At 55.1% G+C, this 20,387-nt stretch overlaps 7 protein-coding genes across 7 annotated transcripts; 3 read left to right on the top strand and 4 right to left on the bottom strand.

The window, feature by feature from the left end:
* Positions 1-132: 132 nt before the first annotated feature.
* On the top strand, positions 133-960 carry LTHEOB_5676 (Peptidase S10 serine carboxypeptidase; the record flags this gene model as incomplete). The annotated part of the gene is made up of 5 exons (XM_035514847.1): positions 133-448; positions 505-522; positions 571-681; positions 736-854; positions 904-960. 5 exons carry the CDS (start codon positions 133-135, stop codon positions 958-960), a joined length of 621 nt encoding a protein of 206 aa, XP_035373368.1.
* Positions 961-1,087: 127 nt separating this feature from the next.
* On the bottom strand, positions 1,088-1,446 carry LTHEOB_5675 (uncharacterized protein; the record flags this gene model as incomplete). The annotated part of the gene is made up of 2 exons (XM_035514846.1): positions 1,088-1,147; positions 1,201-1,446. The coding sequence occupies 2 exons, from the start codon at positions 1,444-1,446 to the stop codon at positions 1,088-1,090; spliced, it is 306 nt and encodes a 101-aa protein (XP_035373367.1).
* Positions 1,447-2,866: 1,420 nt separating this feature from the next.
* On the bottom strand, positions 2,867-6,160 carry LTHEOB_5674 (Isoleucyl-tRNA synthetase; the record flags this gene model as incomplete). The annotated part of the gene is made up of 2 exons (XM_035514845.1): positions 2,867-5,680; positions 5,732-6,160. The coding sequence occupies 2 exons, from the start codon at positions 6,158-6,160 to the stop codon at positions 2,867-2,869; spliced, it is 3,243 nt and encodes a 1,080-aa protein (XP_035373366.1).
* A 276-nt stretch (positions 6,161-6,436) lies between these two features.
* Positions 6,437-9,751, bottom strand: LTHEOB_5673 (Intracellular protein transport protein; the record flags this gene model as incomplete). Its single annotated transcript, XM_035514844.1, has 5 exons — positions 6,437-6,529; positions 6,583-9,062; positions 9,121-9,316; positions 9,365-9,415; positions 9,476-9,751. The coding sequence occupies 5 exons, from the start codon at positions 9,749-9,751 to the stop codon at positions 6,437-6,439; spliced, it is 3,096 nt and encodes a 1,031-aa protein (XP_035373365.1).
* A 532-nt stretch (positions 9,752-10,283) lies between these two features.
* Positions 10,284-13,739, top strand: LTHEOB_5672 (3 exoribonuclease; the record flags this gene model as incomplete). Its single annotated transcript, XM_035514843.1, has 3 exons — positions 10,284-10,593; positions 10,753-12,973; positions 13,031-13,739. The coding sequence occupies 3 exons, from the start codon at positions 10,284-10,286 to the stop codon at positions 13,737-13,739; spliced, it is 3,240 nt and encodes a 1,079-aa protein (XP_035373364.1).
* Positions 13,740-15,038: 1,299 nt separating this feature from the next.
* Positions 15,039-18,590, bottom strand: LTHEOB_5671 (Ubiquitin-conjugating enzyme E2; the record flags this gene model as incomplete). The annotated part of the gene is made up of 1 exon (XM_035514842.1): positions 15,039-18,590. One exon carries the CDS (start codon positions 18,588-18,590, stop codon positions 15,039-15,041), a length of 3,552 nt encoding a protein of 1,183 aa, XP_035373363.1.
* A 638-nt stretch (positions 18,591-19,228) lies between these two features.
* Positions 19,229-20,254, top strand: LTHEOB_5670 (uncharacterized protein; the record flags this gene model as incomplete). The annotated part of the gene is made up of 1 exon (XM_035514841.1): positions 19,229-20,254. One exon carries the CDS (start codon positions 19,229-19,231, stop codon positions 20,252-20,254), a length of 1,026 nt encoding a protein of 341 aa, XP_035373362.1.
* Positions 20,255-20,387: the final 133 nt, after the last annotated feature.

Below are 20,387 nucleotides of genomic sequence, written 5' to 3'. Positions count from 1 at the left end.
GCCGGATCCAACAGCGGCGGAAGCCGCCCACAATTTTCACCAGCTTCGATCGCGGTCACGTGCCCACATCCATTCGCACCTGCTGCTCGGCTGCGCAAGCCCTGACAGCCCTCTCGCAGTGTACTACCAAACATGGCTGCGCCGGTCCCGAAGACGTTTGTCGTCGAGCACCTCGACCCCGAGCTGGAGGCGTGGTCGTCCCTCGAGTATGCCGCCATTGCCCGAGAGTCGAGCGCCGCCCAGTGCCGCTTCCTTCTCTCCAGCGTGCCCAAGACGTTGAAGCTGCCGGAGAACTTGGCCCATGTCGACGGCCTCGAAGTCGAGCATGACAGTGTGGAAACGCTGTTCGAAAAGGCAAAGGTCTGCCTGCTGGATCCCGCTGCCAAGCAGGAATTGAGCCCGGCTGATGGCGACATCTTCGACGTGTTCCTGTTCGGAGGCATTCTGGGTATGAGAGCGGGCTGAGCAGACAGCTGTATGGGTTTGCAAGCTGATTGTGCACAGGTGACGACCCACCACGAGGTACGATGATGCAGAGCGCCCTCGACAACTGCTAACGAAATCACCTAGACCGCACTTCGGAGCTGCGGAAGAAGGGCTTTGAAGGACGTCGGTTGGGCCCAGTCCAAATGACGACGGATACCGCCGTCCGGGTGACGCGGATGGTCGTGCAAGACAAGAGTAAGCCATCTGTCCTGTGCAGGGCGCCACCGTCCTGACCTTGTTTTTCTGCAGTTCCTCTGGAGGCAATTCCATTCGTCGACAACCCCGAGATTAGAGTCGACGAGCACGAGAGCACGGAAATGCCCTTCCGCTACGTCACCAACAAAGACAGACAGCCAATCATGCCCGAGGTGAGCATTCTGGCACGTGGCAAGCCGAGCACGACTAACAAGTACGAAGGGCATGATCGAGCTGATTAAGAAAGATTCGGAGAGGGGCTTCGGCGATCTGCTTTGAAGCAAGCAATCTCACATCTGACAATGTTTACTGAAAATGCATGTCCTCATTTTCAACCATGATGTTGGTGGTTAAGAATGAATCGCTAAGGGTATCACTATATCGTACACTCATATCCTTCCCCCGCTCAATATCTGCGGTGGCTACCTCTGCCATCAGTTCCGCGCATGCGTCTCGTGCCGGCCGCCTGGGCAGTGTCTGTCAGTACGCTATGCTGTAATTGACTGTTCAGGGACTGACCTTCTCGCCAGGTCTGCGGGTTACGGTTCCCTTGAGCTTGAGCATGGCGCCCGAGACCTTGTCCTTGAGGGTAGGCTTGCGCTTGTGGTGATGAGTGGTCAGACCAGCTTTGCGGCCCGAAGTGGTCTTGGTGGTCTTGGTAGTGGTGGTAGTGGTGGTGGTTGTCGTCCCAGCACGACGACCACGAAGCCTGCTCATGATGCCGGGCTTGCGAGTGCTCGTCCTGGTCTTGCGGGTGGTAGGCATTGTTATTTGCTGGTACGGTGGTGGAATGGAAGCTTATTGCGAGTTGCTTGCACGTTGCAACCACAAGGCTTAAATAGACACGCATCCAGTGGAGTAAAACAGGGTTCTGTGGAGGAACGTGGGTTGGACGTCATGCAGGGCCAGAAGCAGGGCAGGCGGATTGCCTATCTGACACGCCGTGCGCGCCTCTTGTTGCGAGAAGGGAAGCTCGTGCGGGTGCTTCTGCCAATCGCAGGCGCGCGCTGCGGCGGCTGGCGGTCTTGCTGTGACAGCAGCAGTCCCACCGTGTCCACGTCGCGCGCGCCTATACTACGAACACTGCCCGTGCGCCTGCGACGAAGCGGACCTAGAAGCCTAATCTCTTCTGCAGCTGTGCTTCGATGATTCCTTTCGTTCAGACTCCCCGGCAGGATGCGTGGGAGGAATAGGCAGACGAACAACACGGTCCGTGCGGCTACGTCATCGCACAGCAAGTTGGTCTGTTCCGTAGCGGCCGTTTTGAGTAGCATCACGGCACTTGCCTGCGCTCCTATTGGCGCTTCAAGACGGAAAGCTGTGTCTTGTGCCAAGGCGCAATAATGATGGACAGTGTCTGTTCCGTCCGAGACTGCGCATTCTCGCAGCGGTAAGAATTGGGTCGCCTCCTCTGTAGAACAGGGCGCTCGGGTTGACTACTTCCTAGACGTCGCCATTTCGTCACTCGCATCGTAGTTCCGGTATGCACACCGATGATGTAATGTTTCCCTGTACAAAAATATACCGCTGCTTCCATCTTCAGCCACAGGCATGGACACGAGAACGTGATCAAATTGACAACCGAAAGGTGATTGGCTCTTTTGCCGGACGACGCTGGCCAGTAACCTGACAGCAATAAAGGAAACCAGGTGCCCATTCGGGATCAGCACCCGCCAGATCTTCAATCTGATCTCAGGGGACCCCAACAACAGGACGAAAATGTCTACCTGGCCCTGTATGAACGTTGTTGATTCCAGCCACCATGAACCACGGGGCCCAGGATTAATTACATTTCCAGCACAGATTTAGCTCCATTTCTGGCCAGACAATCTATGCTAATGGCGGCGTCGTTGTGAACAGTTAAATGCAGTACGAGTTTTCCAAAGGCGTGCTCGCCGCGTTCCGATGTCCTCCAGAACCTCGAAGACTGCGGTTACAACTACCCACACAGCATGTGATAAGAGAAGTCCGGCCGAAATCTCCTAGGAATAATGTATATGAATACATGATCTGAAGCTCACCTTGAGGCGAGAAGACGCGAGAGAGACCAAGCCCGTTGTGGAAGTGTGAGGCGTAAGACATAAACTCAATTCTCATTCCAGAAAGATCTATCTACATCTTCCTTCATCTTTTCTTTTCGTTCTCGCGTTGATTTTTCGTCCATCTTTCATCTAACGAAGTCGCTCTACAACTTCACCAATCTAAGCATGAACGTTGCCTTTTGCACTTCCTGCTCCTCCTCCATGATGAGCTCGCTGCTCTTCACCGTCTCCGGGCCCTGGCCCTCCACTTCCGTGATGACGTGCTTGTCCAGTGGTCTCCTCAACGCCTTCTCCATAAGGCTGGCGTGGCTCTCGAACACGCCCTCGAGGCCGACCTTATCCGGGTCACCGAGAATGCGGTACTGCATGCCAACATCGTCGGTAGGGACGAGGCCGGCCTTCTTGCGCAGACGCTGGACGCGGTTGATGATCTCACGCGCGATACCCTCCTGCTGGAGCTCGGGGTAGGTCTCGCAGTCGAGGATGATGAGGACATCATTGTCAGTGTTGACCTCCTGTGCCTTGGAGGCGCCGTCCTCCTTAAGACCACGCTTGACGAGGAGATCCTCAGAGCCGAGCTGAATGCCATCGACAGTGATACTGCCGGTCTTAAGGTAGCCCTTGACATCATCGCTGCTCAACGACGGAAGAGCCTTCTTGACCTTGACGGCGTCCTTCTTGAGCTTCTTGCCAAGAACTGCCCAGTCGGCAGAGACCGAGTACTGGACGTTGTACTTGTCCTCATCGGCCGAGAGAATGAGGTCACGGACGTTCATCTCCTCGCAGATGTAGCCCTCGAGACTCTTGACGTCATCGAGGTACTGCTGGTCTGGGTGGATGATGACGATCGTCTTCAGAGGGGTCTTGAGACCAATGTTGCGGCGCTCGCGCGAAACACGGCCCAGGTCAATGACGGCCTGCATGCGGCCAACGCGACGCTCGACAACCTCATCGAAGAGCTCCTCACGAACCTCGGGGAAAGCAAGGAAGTGGACACTGCGTGAGTCCTCGGCATGCAGGTGATCGGGAATAAGGGGAAGAAGGCGTTGATAAATGTTGTCGGTGAGGAAAGGAGTGAAAGGGGCGAGGCCACGGACCAAGGTGAAGATAACATCGAACAAGGTGTTCAGGGCGTGAATGGTGTCGTCCATACCATACTCGCCCTTTAGGCGGCGACGGTTGAGCTTGATGTACCAGTTGGTCGTGTTCTCAATGAGTCCCAGTAACCTCGGGACGACAGTGTACAGCCTGTAGCCATTCATCTCCTGGTTGACGAACTTAAGCAGACTCTGGCAGCTGGCCAGGATCCAACGGTCCATGACATTGGTGTTCGTCTCTTGGATCTTGGGGTCGAACTTGAAGTCAACATTTGCCACCTTCTTCAGCAGAGCGACCTGCTGCTCGAAGAAGTTATAGCTGTTCCACAACGGCAACAGAACCTTGGAGACGATTTCCCTGACACCGGCCTCCTTGAACCTCAGAGGCTCGGCACGCACGACAGGAGAGTTGATGAGGTAGAGACGAAGGGCGTCAGAGCCATACTCGTCCATGATCTTGGAGGGATCAGGGTAGTTCTTCAACCTCTTCGACATCTTCTTGCCATCCTCTGCAAGCACAATGCCGTTAACAACGCAGTTCTTGAAAGGAAGCTTGCCAAAGAGGTGGACACCGAGAACGGTCATGGTGTAGAACCAGCCGCGAGTCTGATCCAGACCCTCAGCGATGAAGTCACCAGGGAAAGAAGCATTGAAGTGGTCCTGGTTCTCGAAGGGGTAGTGCTGAGAAGCGTAAGGCATGCTGCCCGACTCAAACCAGCAGTCGAAGACCTCGGGTATTCTCCTCAGAACGCCCTTGCCCTGCTTGCTCGGGATGGTGATGTGGTCGATGTGGTGGCGGTGGAGGTCGGTGATCTCGCCCTCGTAGCCGCTCAGCTCCTTCAGCTCCTGGATGCTGCCCACGCAGACAATCTCCTTGAAATCCTCACTGCACCAGAGCGGGATGGGAGTACCCCAGTAACGGTTGCGGGAAACAGCCCAGTCACGAGCATTGGCAATCCAGCTAGCAAAACGCTTTTCCTTAACAAAGGAGGGAACCCAGTGAGACTCCTCGATGCCCTTAAGCATGTCCGGAATGATCTCCGGGATCTTGACGAACCACGACGGAACGGCGCGGTAAATAAGCGGGGTATCGGAACGCCAGCAGAAAGGATAACTGTGAGTAACCTGGCTGTCAACGACGACACGTCCAGCAGCCTTGAGGTGCTTGATAATAGCTCTGTCTGCCTCCTTCACGTGCTGGCCAACGAAGTCACGGACCTCGGCGGTGAAGCGGCCGGTGTCATCGACCGGGTTCGGCGGCGGGCGAGTCTCGTTGATAATACCCTCCTTGAGCGAAACGGCGTAATCGTCCTCACCGAAGGCAGGTGCGTTGTGGACAATACCGGTACCGCTGTCGGCCGTAACGTAATCCGCGAGGCAGAGCTTGAAACCAAAGTCCTTGAACTCGGACTTGAAGTAGTCAAACGGTGGCTCGTACTTCCAACCCTCCATCGCCTTGCCCTGAATCTTCTCGACGATCTTGAACTTGGCCTTCTTCGGGTCCTTGTAGAGCGTCCTCAATAGCGACTCGAGAAGAATGTAGTGCTTGCCTGAAGCCTCGTCGAGGATCTTGATATACTCGAAGTTGGGGTTGGCAGCGAGACCAGTGTGCGAAGGCAGGGTCCATGGGGTGGTGGTCCAGGCAAGGAAGGCAGTGTTGGGGTCGTCGAGAAGAGGGAATGAGATGACGACAGCGGGGTCCTGGACATCCTTGTAGTTTTGCTGAGCCTCGAAGTTGCTAAGCGGGGTGTTGAGGGCGGTCGAGTACGGCATGACCTTAAAGCCGCGGTAGACGGAGTTCTTGTCGAACAGCTGTTTGAAAACCCACCACTCGGACTCCATGAACTGAGGGTTCATGGTCTACACAGAACATCAGCAATTGATACTCGAGGATCACGTATTGCCACACACCTTGTAATCGTTGTCAAAGTCGATCCAGCGACCCAGACGATCGATGGTCTGACGCCACTCGGCGGCGAAGCGCATGACAATAGCGCGACACTCCTCGTTGTATTGAGCCAGACCCAGCTTCTCAACGGCATCCTTGCCGCTCATGCCCAGCTTCTTGTCGATCTCGTGCTCAATGGGCACGCCGTGGGTGTCCCAGCCGAAGCGGCGCTCGACATAGCGACCCTTCATGGACCAGTAGCGCGGAATAATGTCCTTGATGGTCGATGCGAGCAAGTGGCCGTAGTGCGGCAGGCCGGTCGCAAAGGGCGGGCCATCGTAGAAGGTGTAGGGCTGCTTGCCCTTAGAAAGCTCAACCTGGCGGCGGAAGGCGTCGATCTCTTTCCAGAGGGCGAGGATGCGCTCCTCTTCCTTGGGGAAGGAGATGGACATAGCTATAGGGCGGCCTTCTGCGTGCCGAGCGGAGCGGGGTACTTCAAGGGCGCAAGAGGGGTTGCGGGGCGGGCGTTGGTGTTGATGGCGGGGTTGCGCTTGACTTTCAAATTTCCCCGACAGCGATGACACTTCCGGGCGGTGAGGGTGAGTCAGACCAACGGCTGCCGATCCGCGGAGTCAGGCATCATCAGGCACAAACATATCACAGTAGAAGATCATCGAATGGCATGCATGACTTTTTGCATTCGCGCGGGCTTAACCACCGCCCTTGCCCTATTCTTCTTCATCCTCTTCATCTTCATCGTCCTCATCGTCATCCTCGTCTTCTCCGTCCGAAACCTCCTCGCCCAGTTCCTTGAGGCGTTTCTATGCAGGTTAGCGCCACCCATCCACATACACAAATCGGAAGAGTCTCTTACCTTGTCCTTAGCGCGCTTTTCCTCCAAATCCGACAGGACCATGAGCATATCATCAAGCTCGCCTTGTGCTGATGCCCTAGCCTCCTCCTTCTCCGCCAACTCATCTTGCGCCTTCTTGAGTTTCTCCTGTGCCTCACCAAGTTGGTCCTGAGCCTCCCTCAATGCGAAGTCGGTCGACTTGGCCGCATTCTCATGCTTCTGTGACTGAGCCTTCACCTCTCTGAGTTCGGTCTTCGTTACCTCCGCAGCCTTCTCGAGCTGTTCCACCTTGCGTGTAAGCTCCTCGACCTGCGCCGTCTTCCGGCGTACTGTCTCCTCCAAGCTTGCGACAGTACCTTGCGCAGCCGAAAGGTCTGTGCGAGTTTGGCTGAAGTTCAACTCGACTTCCTTCAGTTGCTTAGTAGTAGATTCCAGACTAGATTCGGCCTTCTTGCTCCTCTCTTCGAGGCTTGAGCTTGCATTTTGCGCAGCAGTGAGCTCAGCCTGCACCTTGCTGAAGTTAGCCTGCAATTCAGCCCATTGCTTCTTTGCTTCCTCAAGCGCGGCTTCAGCCTGGGCACATCTCGCCTGCAGACTGGATTCGGTCTTCTTGCTCCTGTCTTCGAGCTCGGCTTTCTCACGTCTGAGCTGTGCAATTTCCCGGTCATATTGTTGCTTGACGCTGGCTGCCTGCCCAGCCGCTTCTCTTTGCTTCTGTTGCATCTGGGCATTGAGACTTGCTAGCTGCTGGCGCTGCTGCTCTTCTAGCCTTTGTAGCGTTGCTGCGTGCGCAGCTTCACGTTGTGCTACGTCAGCTTCGTGGTTGCGCTGCAGCGCTTCGTTGACGTTCTTTATCCGGTTGATTTCAGTGCTTGTCGTGTCCAAATCTTTCTTATGATTTGCCTGCTCTTCATTGAGTTGCCTTTCCAGGAGCAGCATTTTCGACTCTGCACTCTCCAATGTCTTGCTCTTCTCCTCGAGCTGCCCGCGGAGAGTATCGACCAGATCCCTGTCCACGCCCTGGGGGTTTTGATGGATCTCGATTCCTGGATCCCTGTCGACTGCGCGTGAAAGCCTGCTGAAGTTGTCCTTGAGGAAGTCTACAAATGTGCTGTCGAAGAACACATCGGGCAAGTTTCCACCAAACGCAGCAGCACCACCCTGGGGCATGACCTCGAACTCTCGTACGAAGGGATGTGTCCGGAGTTGTGTTATAGCATCCAGATACTTTTCGCGTCCGAGGCTGTTGAGCAGCACAGGCTGCAACTCGCGGCGAGGGATGGGCGAGTCCTTGGTGGAGAACTCGTAGATTATGCCAAGAAGAACGGCACAAAGACCTCTAATCACCGGCTTGTCCGTAGTTGTTCTGGCAGCAGTCGTGACAAGGGTCTGAATGCTAGCTCCTTCTCCAAGAAAATCGTTGACTGCATCGGAATCTTCGAACAGCCATCCACAAAGGACCATGAGATAGCCGAGGATCACTCGTTCATCTTCGCCATTTTGGAGACCGCTGATGAGGTTGCTACTCATTTCCTGAATGCACGTGACGACTTCTTCTCCGCTCTCGGCATCGCCTTCTACAACGCCCATCAACAGGCTTTTTGCGTCGGGTGTCTCAAATAGAAGGTGGAAAGTAATGACGGCTGCGAACCAGAGGCGGTAGGGGTCTACAGTTTGGAAGCTCTGCGGACCGCGGACCAGCGTGGTGACAACATTAGCAGCGTCTTCCTCCCCGGCAAGGTGTACGTTCACGGCGTGATTAAGGAAATGCCTGCCAGTCTGGTCATGGTTGTAGAAGTACGCCTTGAGACATTCGCATGCAGCGAAGCGGGCATCGAACATCTGTACAGACGAAGCGCCAAGAATAAGATGTAACAAAGCCTCGATGACGTGCACTTGTGAGATACCGTTCTGTGTCTTCTCTCCGTTGGGTTGATTGCTGTGCTCGTAATCTGAAATTGCCACTTGAGTCTGAGCAAAGATCTCTTGTAGCCTCGAGTTTCCTCTGATAGCATCGGCGCAAACATACAGAGCCTGCGATCTGATGGGAACGGAGACTGTGTGGTCAAAGGAAAGCTCGAGGGCCTGCTGTAAGATTCCGTGCTTGTGAAAGGCGTCTTGGTTTGCGGCCGTACCCATGCTACCCTTCACCAGGAACATGCGGAGAACTGCAAGCAGGCCGAACAAATTCTTTTCCTTGTGTGGACTTTCCCATACCTCCTCCTCGGGGTTTACGGGCCGGGGAACCTCAAGGCCGTTGTTCAGAAGTGCAGCCAGCTTAGGCACGCAACCTGATTCTCTGAAGGCCAGTTGGTTGGAGGGGTTGTACTGAACGAGATTCGCGGTCAGTGTCAGGCAGTCTTGGACGACAATGCTTCCTTGTCTTATGGATCCGTCGCCGTCAATCAAATTGAAAATCTTTTCGAAGGCATTCTGGAAAGCGACAATCTTCTGCAGCTCGGTCGAGGACTGGGTAAGGTCGATGAGAAGGTCCAGGGCAACTGTGGGTCAGGTCAGCCGTTTAGCTCGGGGCGGCTTATTACGTCCTACAAATCGTACCATCGCGTACAGCATCACGGGGATCGTCCAATGCGGCAACCAATCTGGGTATCCCAAGGGGAGCGGACAAGATGCATTCCTGGGTCCTTTCTGGGCGGAGCTCCGAGATAGCTTTGAGGATTTTCAGGGCGTAGCGACGGGAATAGAAGTCGGTGGACTCGAGAAGGTCGAGGAGAAGGGTGATGTTATCTTGCCGCTAGCATAAGCTCAGTACAAGTTAATCGGCGTTAAGCAACGAGCTTACTTGAGTAAATTCGTCGGCCAGCCACAGCGAGATGTCTTCAGAGGCTTCGGGCTGTTGCATACGGTCATCAATATGGGCACACAGCTTCGCGGATGCATGATTGCTACGTACGCTATTCTCGTCCGGGTTAAAGAGCATCAACAGCGTCTCCAGCACGACCTTTATGGTATCTAGATCCTCCGCATCCTTCGTGAGAGCTGCGATCAGGCCTCGCAGCGAGCCTGAGGCTACTGAGGCGGGGTATTCCTTCGCAAAGCTGCGCAAGCCAAGGATGGCAGCGCGCCGATCTTCCAGGAGAGTGGCGCTGGCGAGGCGGTTGCAAAGAGTATTGATGGTGTCGGTGGCCGTCTGTTTGGCTGGCGCCTGCGCCTCGAGCATGCGCAACATGTTGGGCGGCGGGGTAGGCGCAAAGGCGTCGGGTTGGGAACGGATTGCTAGTCGGGTTACCGCAGGGCCATGACACGATTGGGGGAACGCGAAGTCGAGGGGGCGCGCGGGTTGAGCGGTGACAGGCGAAGCTGGTGATGCCGCAAGCTGTCCAGAGTCCCGGGGAAGCGACAGCCCCCGGTGTGCTGCAGAGCACAGCCCTGTCGGCAACTGCCGCTTGCACTTTTGGCCGCGCCGCGCCGCTCTTAAAGACAATCCATCCTCCGACGCGACCTCCGCACCGCCGACAACCTCTCTTTGTGCAGTCGCCGTCGCCCGCCCACAACCCTTCGTACGGAATGCACTGGCAGCGCGCCACTTCCGCCTGATCTCACTCTACGGGCGTCGCCCACGACGCGTCCCTTCTCTCGATATCGACAAACCGGCCGCCTAGTTTCGCCTCCGCGCAGAAGCTCACGGCTTCAGCTTACTTCGCAACTCGCACCCGTCGCCACATCCGGTTCGCGCTCGTCGCTCGAGCACCGCCGTCGCCATGGGTGTCCCCGCGCTCTTCCGATGGCTTTCGCAAAAGTACCCCAAGATCATCTCGCCCGTCGTCGAGGCCGAGCCTGTCGAGTACCCCGATGGTACCGTTGAGCCCGTCGATACCACCAAGCCCAACCCCAATGGCGAGGAAATGGACAACCTGTACCTCGATATGAACGGTATCGTTCATCCCTGCTCGCATCCAGAGGACAAGGACCCGCCGGAGAACGAGGAGCAGATGATGATCGAGATCTTCAAGTACACCGACAGGGTTGTCAACATGGTGCGCCCGCGTAAGCTGCTCATGATTGCTGTTGGTATGTCAAGAATGCCTAGATGGTCCAACCACTTCCGGTGCCTCCCTAAGGACAGCTTCATTATCCACGGATGACGCAAAGCTGAGGGAGGTACGGTTGCTTTTCTTCTAACTCTCACTTTCCATTCTTTGCGATACTTCCATGCTAACAAGCTCACAGACGGTGTCGCTCCACGCGCAAAGATGAACCAACAGCGCTCTCGTCGTTTCCGTGCCGCCCAGGATGCCAAGCAGAAGGACGCAGATGCTGCTGAGTTTGCGAAGCTCCTCGCCTCGCAGAACAAGAAGAAGGGTGAAGATGGCGAAAATGGTGATAGCGCCGAAGCTCAGATTGTGAAGAAGACCTGGGACAGCAACTCTATCACTCCAGGAACTCCCTTTATGGATATTCTGGCCCAGAGTCTCCGCTATTGGTGCGCCTACAAGCTCAATACCGATCCTGCTTGGGAAAAGCTCAAGGTCATCATCTCCGATGCCACTGTGCCTGGAGAGGGTGAGCATAAGATCATGGAGTTCGTGCGCTCTCAGCGCCGTTCTCCTCACCATGACCCGAACACTCGCCACGTTATCTACGGCCTTGATGCCGATTTGATCATGTTGGGCCTTGTGACACACGAGCCCCACTTCCGCGTTCTGCGTGAGGATGTCTTTGCGAACGATGCCAAGCCCAGGACATGCAGGCGCTGCGGTCAGACGGGTCATTACGCAGACCAATGTCGAGGCGAGATCAAGAAGAAAGAGGATGAGCATGATGTCAAGCAGAACAAGGTTACCAAGAAACCGTTCATTTGGCTCCATGTTGCCATTCTCCGTGAGTACCTTGCAGCCGAACTCAAGGTTGACAGGCAGGGTTTTGCCTTTGACCTGGAGCGTGCCCTAGACGATTGGGTTTTCATGTGTTTCTTCGTCGGAAACGATTTCTTGCCCCATCTCCCAAGTCTTGAGATTAGAGAGGGAGGTATCGACACATTGATCAACATCTGGCGTGAAAATCTGCCTGAAATGGGCGGTTACGTTACCAAAGACGGTCACGTCGACATGAGCCGCGCTCAAGTCATCCTGCAGGGACTTGCGAAGTTGGAAGATGGCATCTTCAAACGTCGCAAAGAGACCGAAGACAGAAGAGAAGCCGCGCAGAAACGCAGGAAACTCCAAGAAGAGAGGAGGAATGGCGGTGGAAGATTCGCACAGGGAGGAGATGGAAATCAGCAGAACAACTCGCCCAGCGCTCGAAAGGGCAGCAAAAAGGGCGAGACTGCTGAAGACTTTGCCAATCTCCCCATGTTCAGCCCTGGGGAGCTCCAGTCAAAGGAAGCGAGGGCTTTGACCCACGAGAATTTCGTCAACAGAAAGGCCATTTTCCAGGGCCAGGCGAACGTTGCAAACAAGAGCGCAGCTGCTGCCCTGAAAGAGGGGCTGCTTGGCAAGAAGCCTGAGACTGTCTCTGTTGCTGCAGGTCAGAATGGCAATACGGAGGAAGCTCCTGCTCCGGGCCCTGCCGCTGAAGATGCTACTGCGACTCCGCCCTCTGCCTTGGGCAAGAGAAAGGCGGAGCTTCTGGAAGATGATTCCAGCACTCCTGGCCGTAACACGCCGGATGCGGGCACACCTGCGGCCAAGTCTGACGAGCCGCCAGAGGATACCGTGAAAATGTGGGAGGAAGGCTACATGGACCGGTACTACGAGCAGAAATTCCACGTCGACCCCAAGGATATTGAATTTCGCCATCAGGTTGCGCGTGATTATGCTGAGGGTCTCGCATGGGTGCTGCTGTACTATCTCCAGGGTTGCGCTTCCTGGACCTGGTACTATCCCCACCACTACGCTCCTTTTGCTCAAGATTTCGTTGATCTTGACAAGATGGAACTCAAGTTCGAGAAGGGCAAACCGTTCCGCCCTTACGAACAGCTCATGGGCGTTTTGCCTGCTGCGTCCAACCACGCTATTCCGCCAGTATTTAGGCCGCTCATGGAAGAAGCGGACAGCGAGATTATCGACTTCTACCCTGAAGATTTCCGTGTTGATCTCAACGGCAAGAAGATGGCTTGGCAAGGTGTTGCCATTCTACCTTTCATTGATGAGAAGAGGCTACTGGATGCCATGGCCAAGAAGTACCCTCAACTGACCCCGGATGAGGCTGCTCGCAACGAATTCGGCAAAGAAGTTCTTCTGTTCTCTACTCGCCACCCTCTCTATGAAGAGGTGGCTCAGCAGTGGTATTCGAAGAAGCAGGGAGAACCCCAACATAAGCTTAACCCCGAGATCAGCGAAGGTCTGTCAGGTACGGTCACGAAGAATGACGATTACCTACCGCAAAGCTCCCTCGTTTTCCCTCTAGAGAGCAAGGGTATGCCGGACCTGGAGGAAGACCAGTCCATCAGGTAAGTTACAGTCCCTTTCAGCCCAGCCAATAATGTCCTAACTAACCGTTCCACTAGCGTCCACTACGAAATGCCCAAGTCCAAGAATGTCCACAAGTCCCAGCTCCTCCGCGGCGTCCAATTCCCTCCTCCGGCCCTCACCGAAGACGAGATCCACGGCGTCCGCAACCGCGCTCGCCACGGCGGCGGCGGCGGAGGCCGCGACCGCGGCTTCCACTCGCACAACGAGAACCGGTGGCAGGGCGGACCACCTCGCCACAACAACCGCAATGGCGGCGGCGGCGGCGGTGGCTACAACAACGGCGGCGGCCCTAACCAGGGCGGCCCTAACCCCAACAACCCCATCGCCGGCTTCCTCAACCCCAACTTCGACCCCCAGGCCTTCATGCAGCGCGGCCCTGCCGGTGGGCCCCCGGCCATTCCGCCCCCGCCCCACCTCGCCGCCCAGATGAACGGCTGGCAGCCCCCGCCGCCCCCGCAGTTCGGTGGCGCGTTCCCGCCCATGCCGGCTGGCTACGGTGGATACGGAGGTCCGCCGCAGAATGGCGGATATGGCGGTGGTGGTGGCAGGGGAGGATACGGCGGTGGAGGAGGCGGAGGCAGAAGAGATGATAACTACAGGCCTGGTGGCGGTGGTGGTGGTGGAAGACATGATGACAGCTACAGGCCCGGTGGTGGATATGGTGGAGGAGGCGGCGGTGGTGGCGGTAGGAGGGGAGGCAGAGGCGGTGGAGGTGGTGGAAGGGGGGCGTATGACAGGCGCTAGATTTCGCTCCGGCCGCGCTCAGATTGTGTAGCGCGACGTCAGGATATTACGGGCCACGGACGCGTGCCCGCGTGGTGGAGGGAAAAATTTGGGATTGCAAACTTCGCTGCTGAGGCAAACAAAGCTAGCATAATATGTATGGCTAGCATACATGGTTTTTGGGAAGGAAAATGATGGGGACATAGGGGAGAAAAGCCGTTCAGCAGATATGATGAAAAGAAAGACCTCCACCACGAAGACTACCTATCATACGCGCAAGTGACGGACGTGATTTATCTTCATTGGGGCTGCCATCACTCTTAAAGAGAATGGGCTCTCATTACTACAGGAGTACCAGAAGCCCCTTGCAACGAAGCCCCGGACATCAGAAAAGAGACTAGGGAATTTCCTAACGTTTTGGTCGCCAGGCAAGAATTCGAGAACCACGGCGTAGGACCTCTTTAGTGGTAGTTCCGAGTGAAGTAGCTATCGCGATCACTTCGACAAGCTCAAATGGCGCACGTAGGTGCCAAAAGCAATGAACGTCCGCACTTATCTTCGAAAGCATGGGTAGTTGAAGCTACCGTCCGGACGTAGATGTGTAATTATTAAATATTCATCTGCGTCCGGATGATAGCTTCAAGAACCCATGTAAGTTGAGTGCCGTTACAGTGGGGAGGATCATTACTTTTAGCACCTACGAGTGATTTTAATATACCACTGCCAAACGAGCGAGCTAGTTATAATGTGTTTGGTTTGAGCTTTTGGATGCGGCATCTAGAGCATTTCTTATGTTTATAAATTAGCCATTGTATTCGCGTTCTGCATGTGTAGACTACCATCTTGATCTATTTACTGCCCTATTCATGCAGAAAAACCATCTAGACGGCACTTTTGCGGATAGCGAAAGTGTGAAATAAGCAAAGTAAGCCCGTGAAACCGCTCCATGTATAACCATCGTTCACCGATTCGCCATTTGGACCCATTTCCCGGTTATGCGCCATCCGTTTTTTCTCCGATTCGAAGGCCGCTCAGGTGCATAATGCAGATATCTCGCGTCTCTTGTTTCCCGTGGCTCGCTCGGCGGAAGGGGGAAGAAGAACAAGGAAGCCGGAAAAGATAGCAAAGAACAGCAAAGTAGATGTGACTTCCATCTTGGTTGAATCTCGTAATGTGGAAGTCGTATCCGGCCTATAGGTGCTCCGAAAGTTGTTGGGCTGTGATGCCTGGTTGAAAAGAGCAAGAAGCAAATAAAAGAGTATGAGAGGAAGGTCCTTAGTAGAAGTCGTTCCGCATGCAAGATGTACGTGGAGACGAGCATCACCCAAACCTTAGGAGTAGGCCCGAGTCCGCCCTGCCAGCCCTACCAGCCCGGACCATCTGCATGAAGCCCGGAGGCACCTTCCAGCCGTGGGTGTCGCATGCACGAATGTATGCTTCTACAGCTTCGCCGATGCGGTAGTCCGAGTTGTAAGCGCGCGGATCAAGCCTCGCGTCACGAGGCTCTCTTGAAGACATCGCGAGGCGGACCTGCATGAGAACGGACTCGATAGAATTGACAGCATTCCATCCGTCGTTAGTAAGTAGTTCCATACAAAGCGCGCCACCAGCCGTGACGTGGCCGCCGCCGCCCTGTTGGAAAGGCAGGAAGCGCGGGCGAATGACGCGAACGAAGGGAGGGGCGAAGGGGTAGTCTTTTCCGAACGTAAGCTCCAGAACGACGCTTTTTACACCCTTTTCCTTCATGTCTTGAGCAAGAGGGAGACTTGGCTCGAAGGAGTGGAGCTCAACTATCCACTGGTAGAGATTGTCCGTATGTTCCGGATCGATGTACCAGCCAAGCTCATGAAGGGGTTGGGAGTCCTGGACTTTCCTGATAGCATTGAAATCCGCCTGAAGGCGCCTTGAAGCCGAAATAGAAGCAGCATCACCCTCCGGAGAAGGAAAAATCTCCAACGTCTTGAAGTCAAGCTTGCCAGGCACGAAGTCCGTCAAAGCGGAATTGTTTGAAGCAGTGGCGGATTCAGTTTGCTCCGATTCCATCTGGAGTAGCTCACAGTCATCTTGGTCCGTCATTTCGCTGCGGACATCGTCGTCATCGTCATGGATTGGATCTTGAATACTTCCTGTCTTCAACTTCTTGTATCCCTTGGTGACTGATTGACGTCTTGGCGAAGATTTTGCTGCCTTCGCGCGCGATCTTGTAGCAGATGCTGGAATCTCAATCCTCTCGTGCGCGATGTTGACGGGGAAATGCGTAGAGTCTTGAACAATAGGATTCAACAGTCTCGGTTGTTCATCCGGCGTCCTTGGCGCCGCTCTGGGTTGGTATACCGCCGGCCTGGAAGCTGAGGTGTGGACGAAGAGGTACCTTGTCTGGATCCAGTCTATCTGATCGACGACGAAGTGGGGGGTTGAGGAAACGAATTTGCTGGGAGCATTTACAACCTCGTTGAGTGAAATAGCGTCGTGGATCGCTAACTCGCTAGAACGCCAATTGTTGCTTGTGTTCGTGTTCGTGTTCGAGTAGATACCGAACCGCGAGTAGCCTAAGCTAGTTGTGAGGTCCTTGGATAAATACACTCCATGACCAAAGGCTCTACCATTCATGGTCTCCTCGAAATTTAGACCCTCGCGTATGATAGAGTGCCAATTGAACAAGGAGCTTCCGTGCCAGGCGAAGATGGTTGGAATGTCAGGGTTGATCGCACATCCCACCTTGCTGACAGAGTTAATGAAACGGCGCTCCTTGTCCGGTGCACCCATGGCAATCCTGAACTGTTTCCATCCCGGCATTCCCCAGACGTGATCTTGTTCATTTTCTTCATTCGGATCGCCGATTTGCATGATGCAGGCACGGTTAGAGGCAACAATCCATCGAAGTAGCCCTAAGGAAGAAGAAGTTATCCTCGGCCACTTCGCCAGATCCGCATGCGCTCCTCCCTGGAGCAAGAATTCTCTCATCTCCTTGACGGTTGGCAGAAGGTCCAGTAGCACAACCATTGCTTCCTGCATGGAGGATGGATCCAAGGAGTCGAGATCTTTGTCGTATGCAACAAAGTTGGCATCTTGGAACACAGAGATCGGAATGTCCTGCCCAGAGGCCCTCGAGCGTTCCGTGGCGGAGTATAGAATGGGCTTAGAGAGCTTGATAATCGGAAGCATTATCTGCTCCACCTTGCAATGGAGAGATTCCTCGACGTCCAGTACCCTCAATTGAATCCAGTCTCCTGGCTTGAGATTGAGGCTTGCGCGAGTCACCGTCATCTCAAAAAGGAGCTCACGAGTCTCCAAGTTCAGGCGTGCGGCGTGCGCCGTCTCGCTAGGTAGAAGCCATTGCTTATTATTGTTGTCCATGCTTGGTGCAGGTAAGCTGACTGGTGCTGTGCCCACAACTGGGTAAGGTTCAGTCACAGCTCCACCCAGTTTCAGAATATCAACCCGGGGGACTCTCAGTCCGAGACCCAACGGAAGATGCCTTGGTTTGAGTCGACCAGATTTTACGGTTGCCCAGCAGAGGCTGACCAGTAGATCGACAACTGCTGGTTGGGAGATGATCTCGTGCTCAATACTGGGGCCGAAACCCAGATGCGAGTATTGATAGAGGCATAGCTGGCTCTCGCAGACATACGGCTTGATTGCCTCAATGTCTGCGGGCATCTTCCGATGGCATATGAGACAGAATTCCGTACAGCGAACGAGTTGACGAACGTAAAACTGCATTGCCACCAAGGGAAGCGATAGTCGATCTCCGGGTGCGTGATTGGAGTTGAAGCTGGATATGTGGTCTTCCGTCACTAGTGCAGGGAGGTTCGTGGCTGACGTCTCTTCCTTCTGATATTTCGGGTCGCGTGCCAGCTTTCCCTTCTGTTCGGTGGCATGGTGATCATGCCAAAACGCCATGGCGCCATCCCAGGACATTCCCTCCTTGACTCTACATTTGAGAAGAGGTAAGAACTTCTCACAGAAGAGGTCTTTCAAAGGTCCGGATATGAAGAGCTTTTGCAGCTTTGATTTGTCATCTTCACTGGGAGAGTCTGCAGTCAGTGTAGAAAATGCCTTGATGACTTCACTTCGGGAAGGCTTGTAGGATGAGCATACTCCAAAGCGGAAGTCCATCATACCCTTCCACCCAGTCGATTCTTGGATGTCGCCGATGTGCTTATATCCATTTGGATAGTGGATGAGAAGGACAAGATAGTCTGCAGGGCACAGTTGCCAAGCCTGCATGGCTTCATCAGAGATACCCAGCTTGGCGATGCGACAGGTGGAGATCAAGTATCCCGGGTGGCCTTGGACAAGCGGGCCGCACACACTAACTCGGAAGCCAGCCTCCTTCACACGTACCAGATCGCGTCGGACAAGGTTACGTTTCGCGAGTGGGATGATGTCGTCGTAGGTTTCAGTTTCCGTACTTTCAGCCGACGGGGGCCGATTCTCGATGCCGAAGAAGTCGTCATCGTCAGAAGCGTCACTTAATTCAGCACCGTCCTCAAAATCGTCATCCTCGTCGAGGTCGTCGGGCTGTGAGTCAGGCATGTCGGTATCACCGTCAGTGTCGGTGGACAAGCACTGAGAGATTTCCCTGAGCAAGGTGAAGATTGTCTTGGGTCCAATCTGTTGCTCAGCAAGCGTGGCTATGGCGTGAGAGATGTCGTTGGGTGCGGAGTCTTGAACGTAAAGGGATATGAAGCTGTGGGACTGAGGGTAGTCACAGGTCTCGTCTATGACGGCAGTGACGGTGAGGGGTCCATGCTGGCATTGGACAAGGACTTCGATCTCGGAATCCTTGTTGCAGACTTGCAGAACTCCATAGGTTTCGGGACTTGCGGCAGCTTGCTCTAGGTGAGCGCGATACTCTTTTCTACCCATGGCGGAAGATTGCTCGGTTATGCTCTGCTAGCTCAATGAGTTCATGGCGTTTGGGTGAGACCAAATGGCAGCAGCACGCGTAGGCGCGTACTTACCGGCAAAATAAGCGAATCAGCTTGGTGCTACCAAGGAGCGGGGCGAGGAAGGCGCGGCACGTCAACAGCGCATCAGGCTGGGGTGCAGGCGGTGGGCTGAGGGCGAGGCAAAGACGGATCGGCGTCAGATGCGGTGCAGCTGAGCGGCGGGAGGACAAGTGAGCGGCGAGAAGCCGTGGGGTTTTTTGTTGGCCAGGTCGGTTCAAAGTGTTTGGGCGGCAGGTTTGCGTTGGCTGTAGGCAGACAGCTTTGCGATGCTGGGTGCGGATGGTTGGGTGTGATAAAAATCGGAGTGAGTGCAAAAGAATGAAGTACAGCTCCAGTGAGAAATGCGCTGTCTCGGCCACGGGCAATTGTGAAGGATCGGGTCCACAAAGGCGAGGAAGCAATGGCAGGCAGCTGTAGGCAGTGATGTATAACCCTGGGAGCATGGCGTGGAGCTTGGGCCACCCTGTGTCGATCGCCCGCCCGCCGAAACATGGGTCTGCCGCTGCAGTAGCCAGGCACCGCTCCAATCTTACCACCTCTCACCTGCGCGCAATCATGGCCGTCTCCACCGCCGATGCCTCTGCTCCCAAGTCCTCACATCTCTCCGACCCCGCGCTGCTGCCCTTCATCCAGCCAGACTTCGATCCCGTCGACCACCTCAACTCCGTGCTGCCTGCCTTGGCAATTAGTTCCACGCAAACAAAACCCTCCAATGCCGCCGCCCTTCCGCTCCCAGACGTCTCCGCTCAAACGCAGACTCTGCTCTCCCAGCTCAATGCTCAAACCACCCGACTATCCACCGTGCTCACCCAGATGACGGACGATATCCTGCGCAGCGGGGGACGGTTGGCCTATGAGGTCGAGGTATTGCGCGGAGAGACAGTCGGCCTGTCTACAGCCTTGACAGAGGGCCTTCGCAACGACGTTGAGAGGTTCGTTCCGGGAGGCGTCAAGGTTGCCACCAGCCAGCCCGACGCTGCTGAGCGGAGAGCCAGCGCCGCCACAACCGGAGAGGATGCGAAACCCGTCGACGACGCCGAGACACAGGATGCCCCAGAGCTGCCCGACTACATCACACGTCTCCGCACCCTTACCCATGTGCGCTCTCGCCTCGAGAGCGTCATCAAGGTCTTCGGCGAAGCCATGCAATGGACCCTGCCACCTTCTGAGGTCTCTCTCGCCTCGTCTCTCATCTCAGTCTCCGCCCCCGAGCCTGGCTCTGATAGCCACAGCCGTGAGGAGAAGGGTCGCGAGTTTGCAGAGAAGCTGCGTAACGAGATTGCAGAGCTGGTCACGGGCACTGACGAGGGTTACGACGCTGCCCAAGCGAGGATACAGGCTCTACGCGACTTGTCGCAGGTGTGGAAAGACACAGCTGAAGAGAAAGCCCGCACACGCTTTATTGATGGATTGGTCAAGCTTGCCGAAGACAGGCACAGACAGTTGAACGCTCAATATCAACGCCAGCCGAGACCTGCCCCGCCGCCAAAGCGGGAAGAAAGCCGTTCCAGGATGCCTGAGAGGGGAATTGGTTTTCTGGACAACCTCAACAGGATGCGTGAAAACATTTACCTGAGCTGAGCGACCTCTATGGCCAGCTTTACCAGCAGAGTTGAGTCTGAGCTTCGGCTAGAAACGCATAACTTCATCGTCCATAGGCTACGCAGCATCTGAAGCTTATACGATCTGCCAAAGTGTTGGATCCTACCGAACT

Source organism: Lasiodiplodia theobromae (assembly GCF_012971845.1).
Source record: "Lasiodiplodia theobromae strain AM2As chromosome Unknown scaffold_16, whole genome shotgun sequence".
Lineage (NCBI taxonomy): Eukaryota > Fungi > Ascomycota > Dothideomycetes > Botryosphaeriales > Botryosphaeriaceae > Lasiodiplodia > Lasiodiplodia theobromae.
The sequence above is the reverse complement of the archived record's forward strand: the minus strand, read 5'-3'. Positions and strand labels throughout refer to the sequence as shown.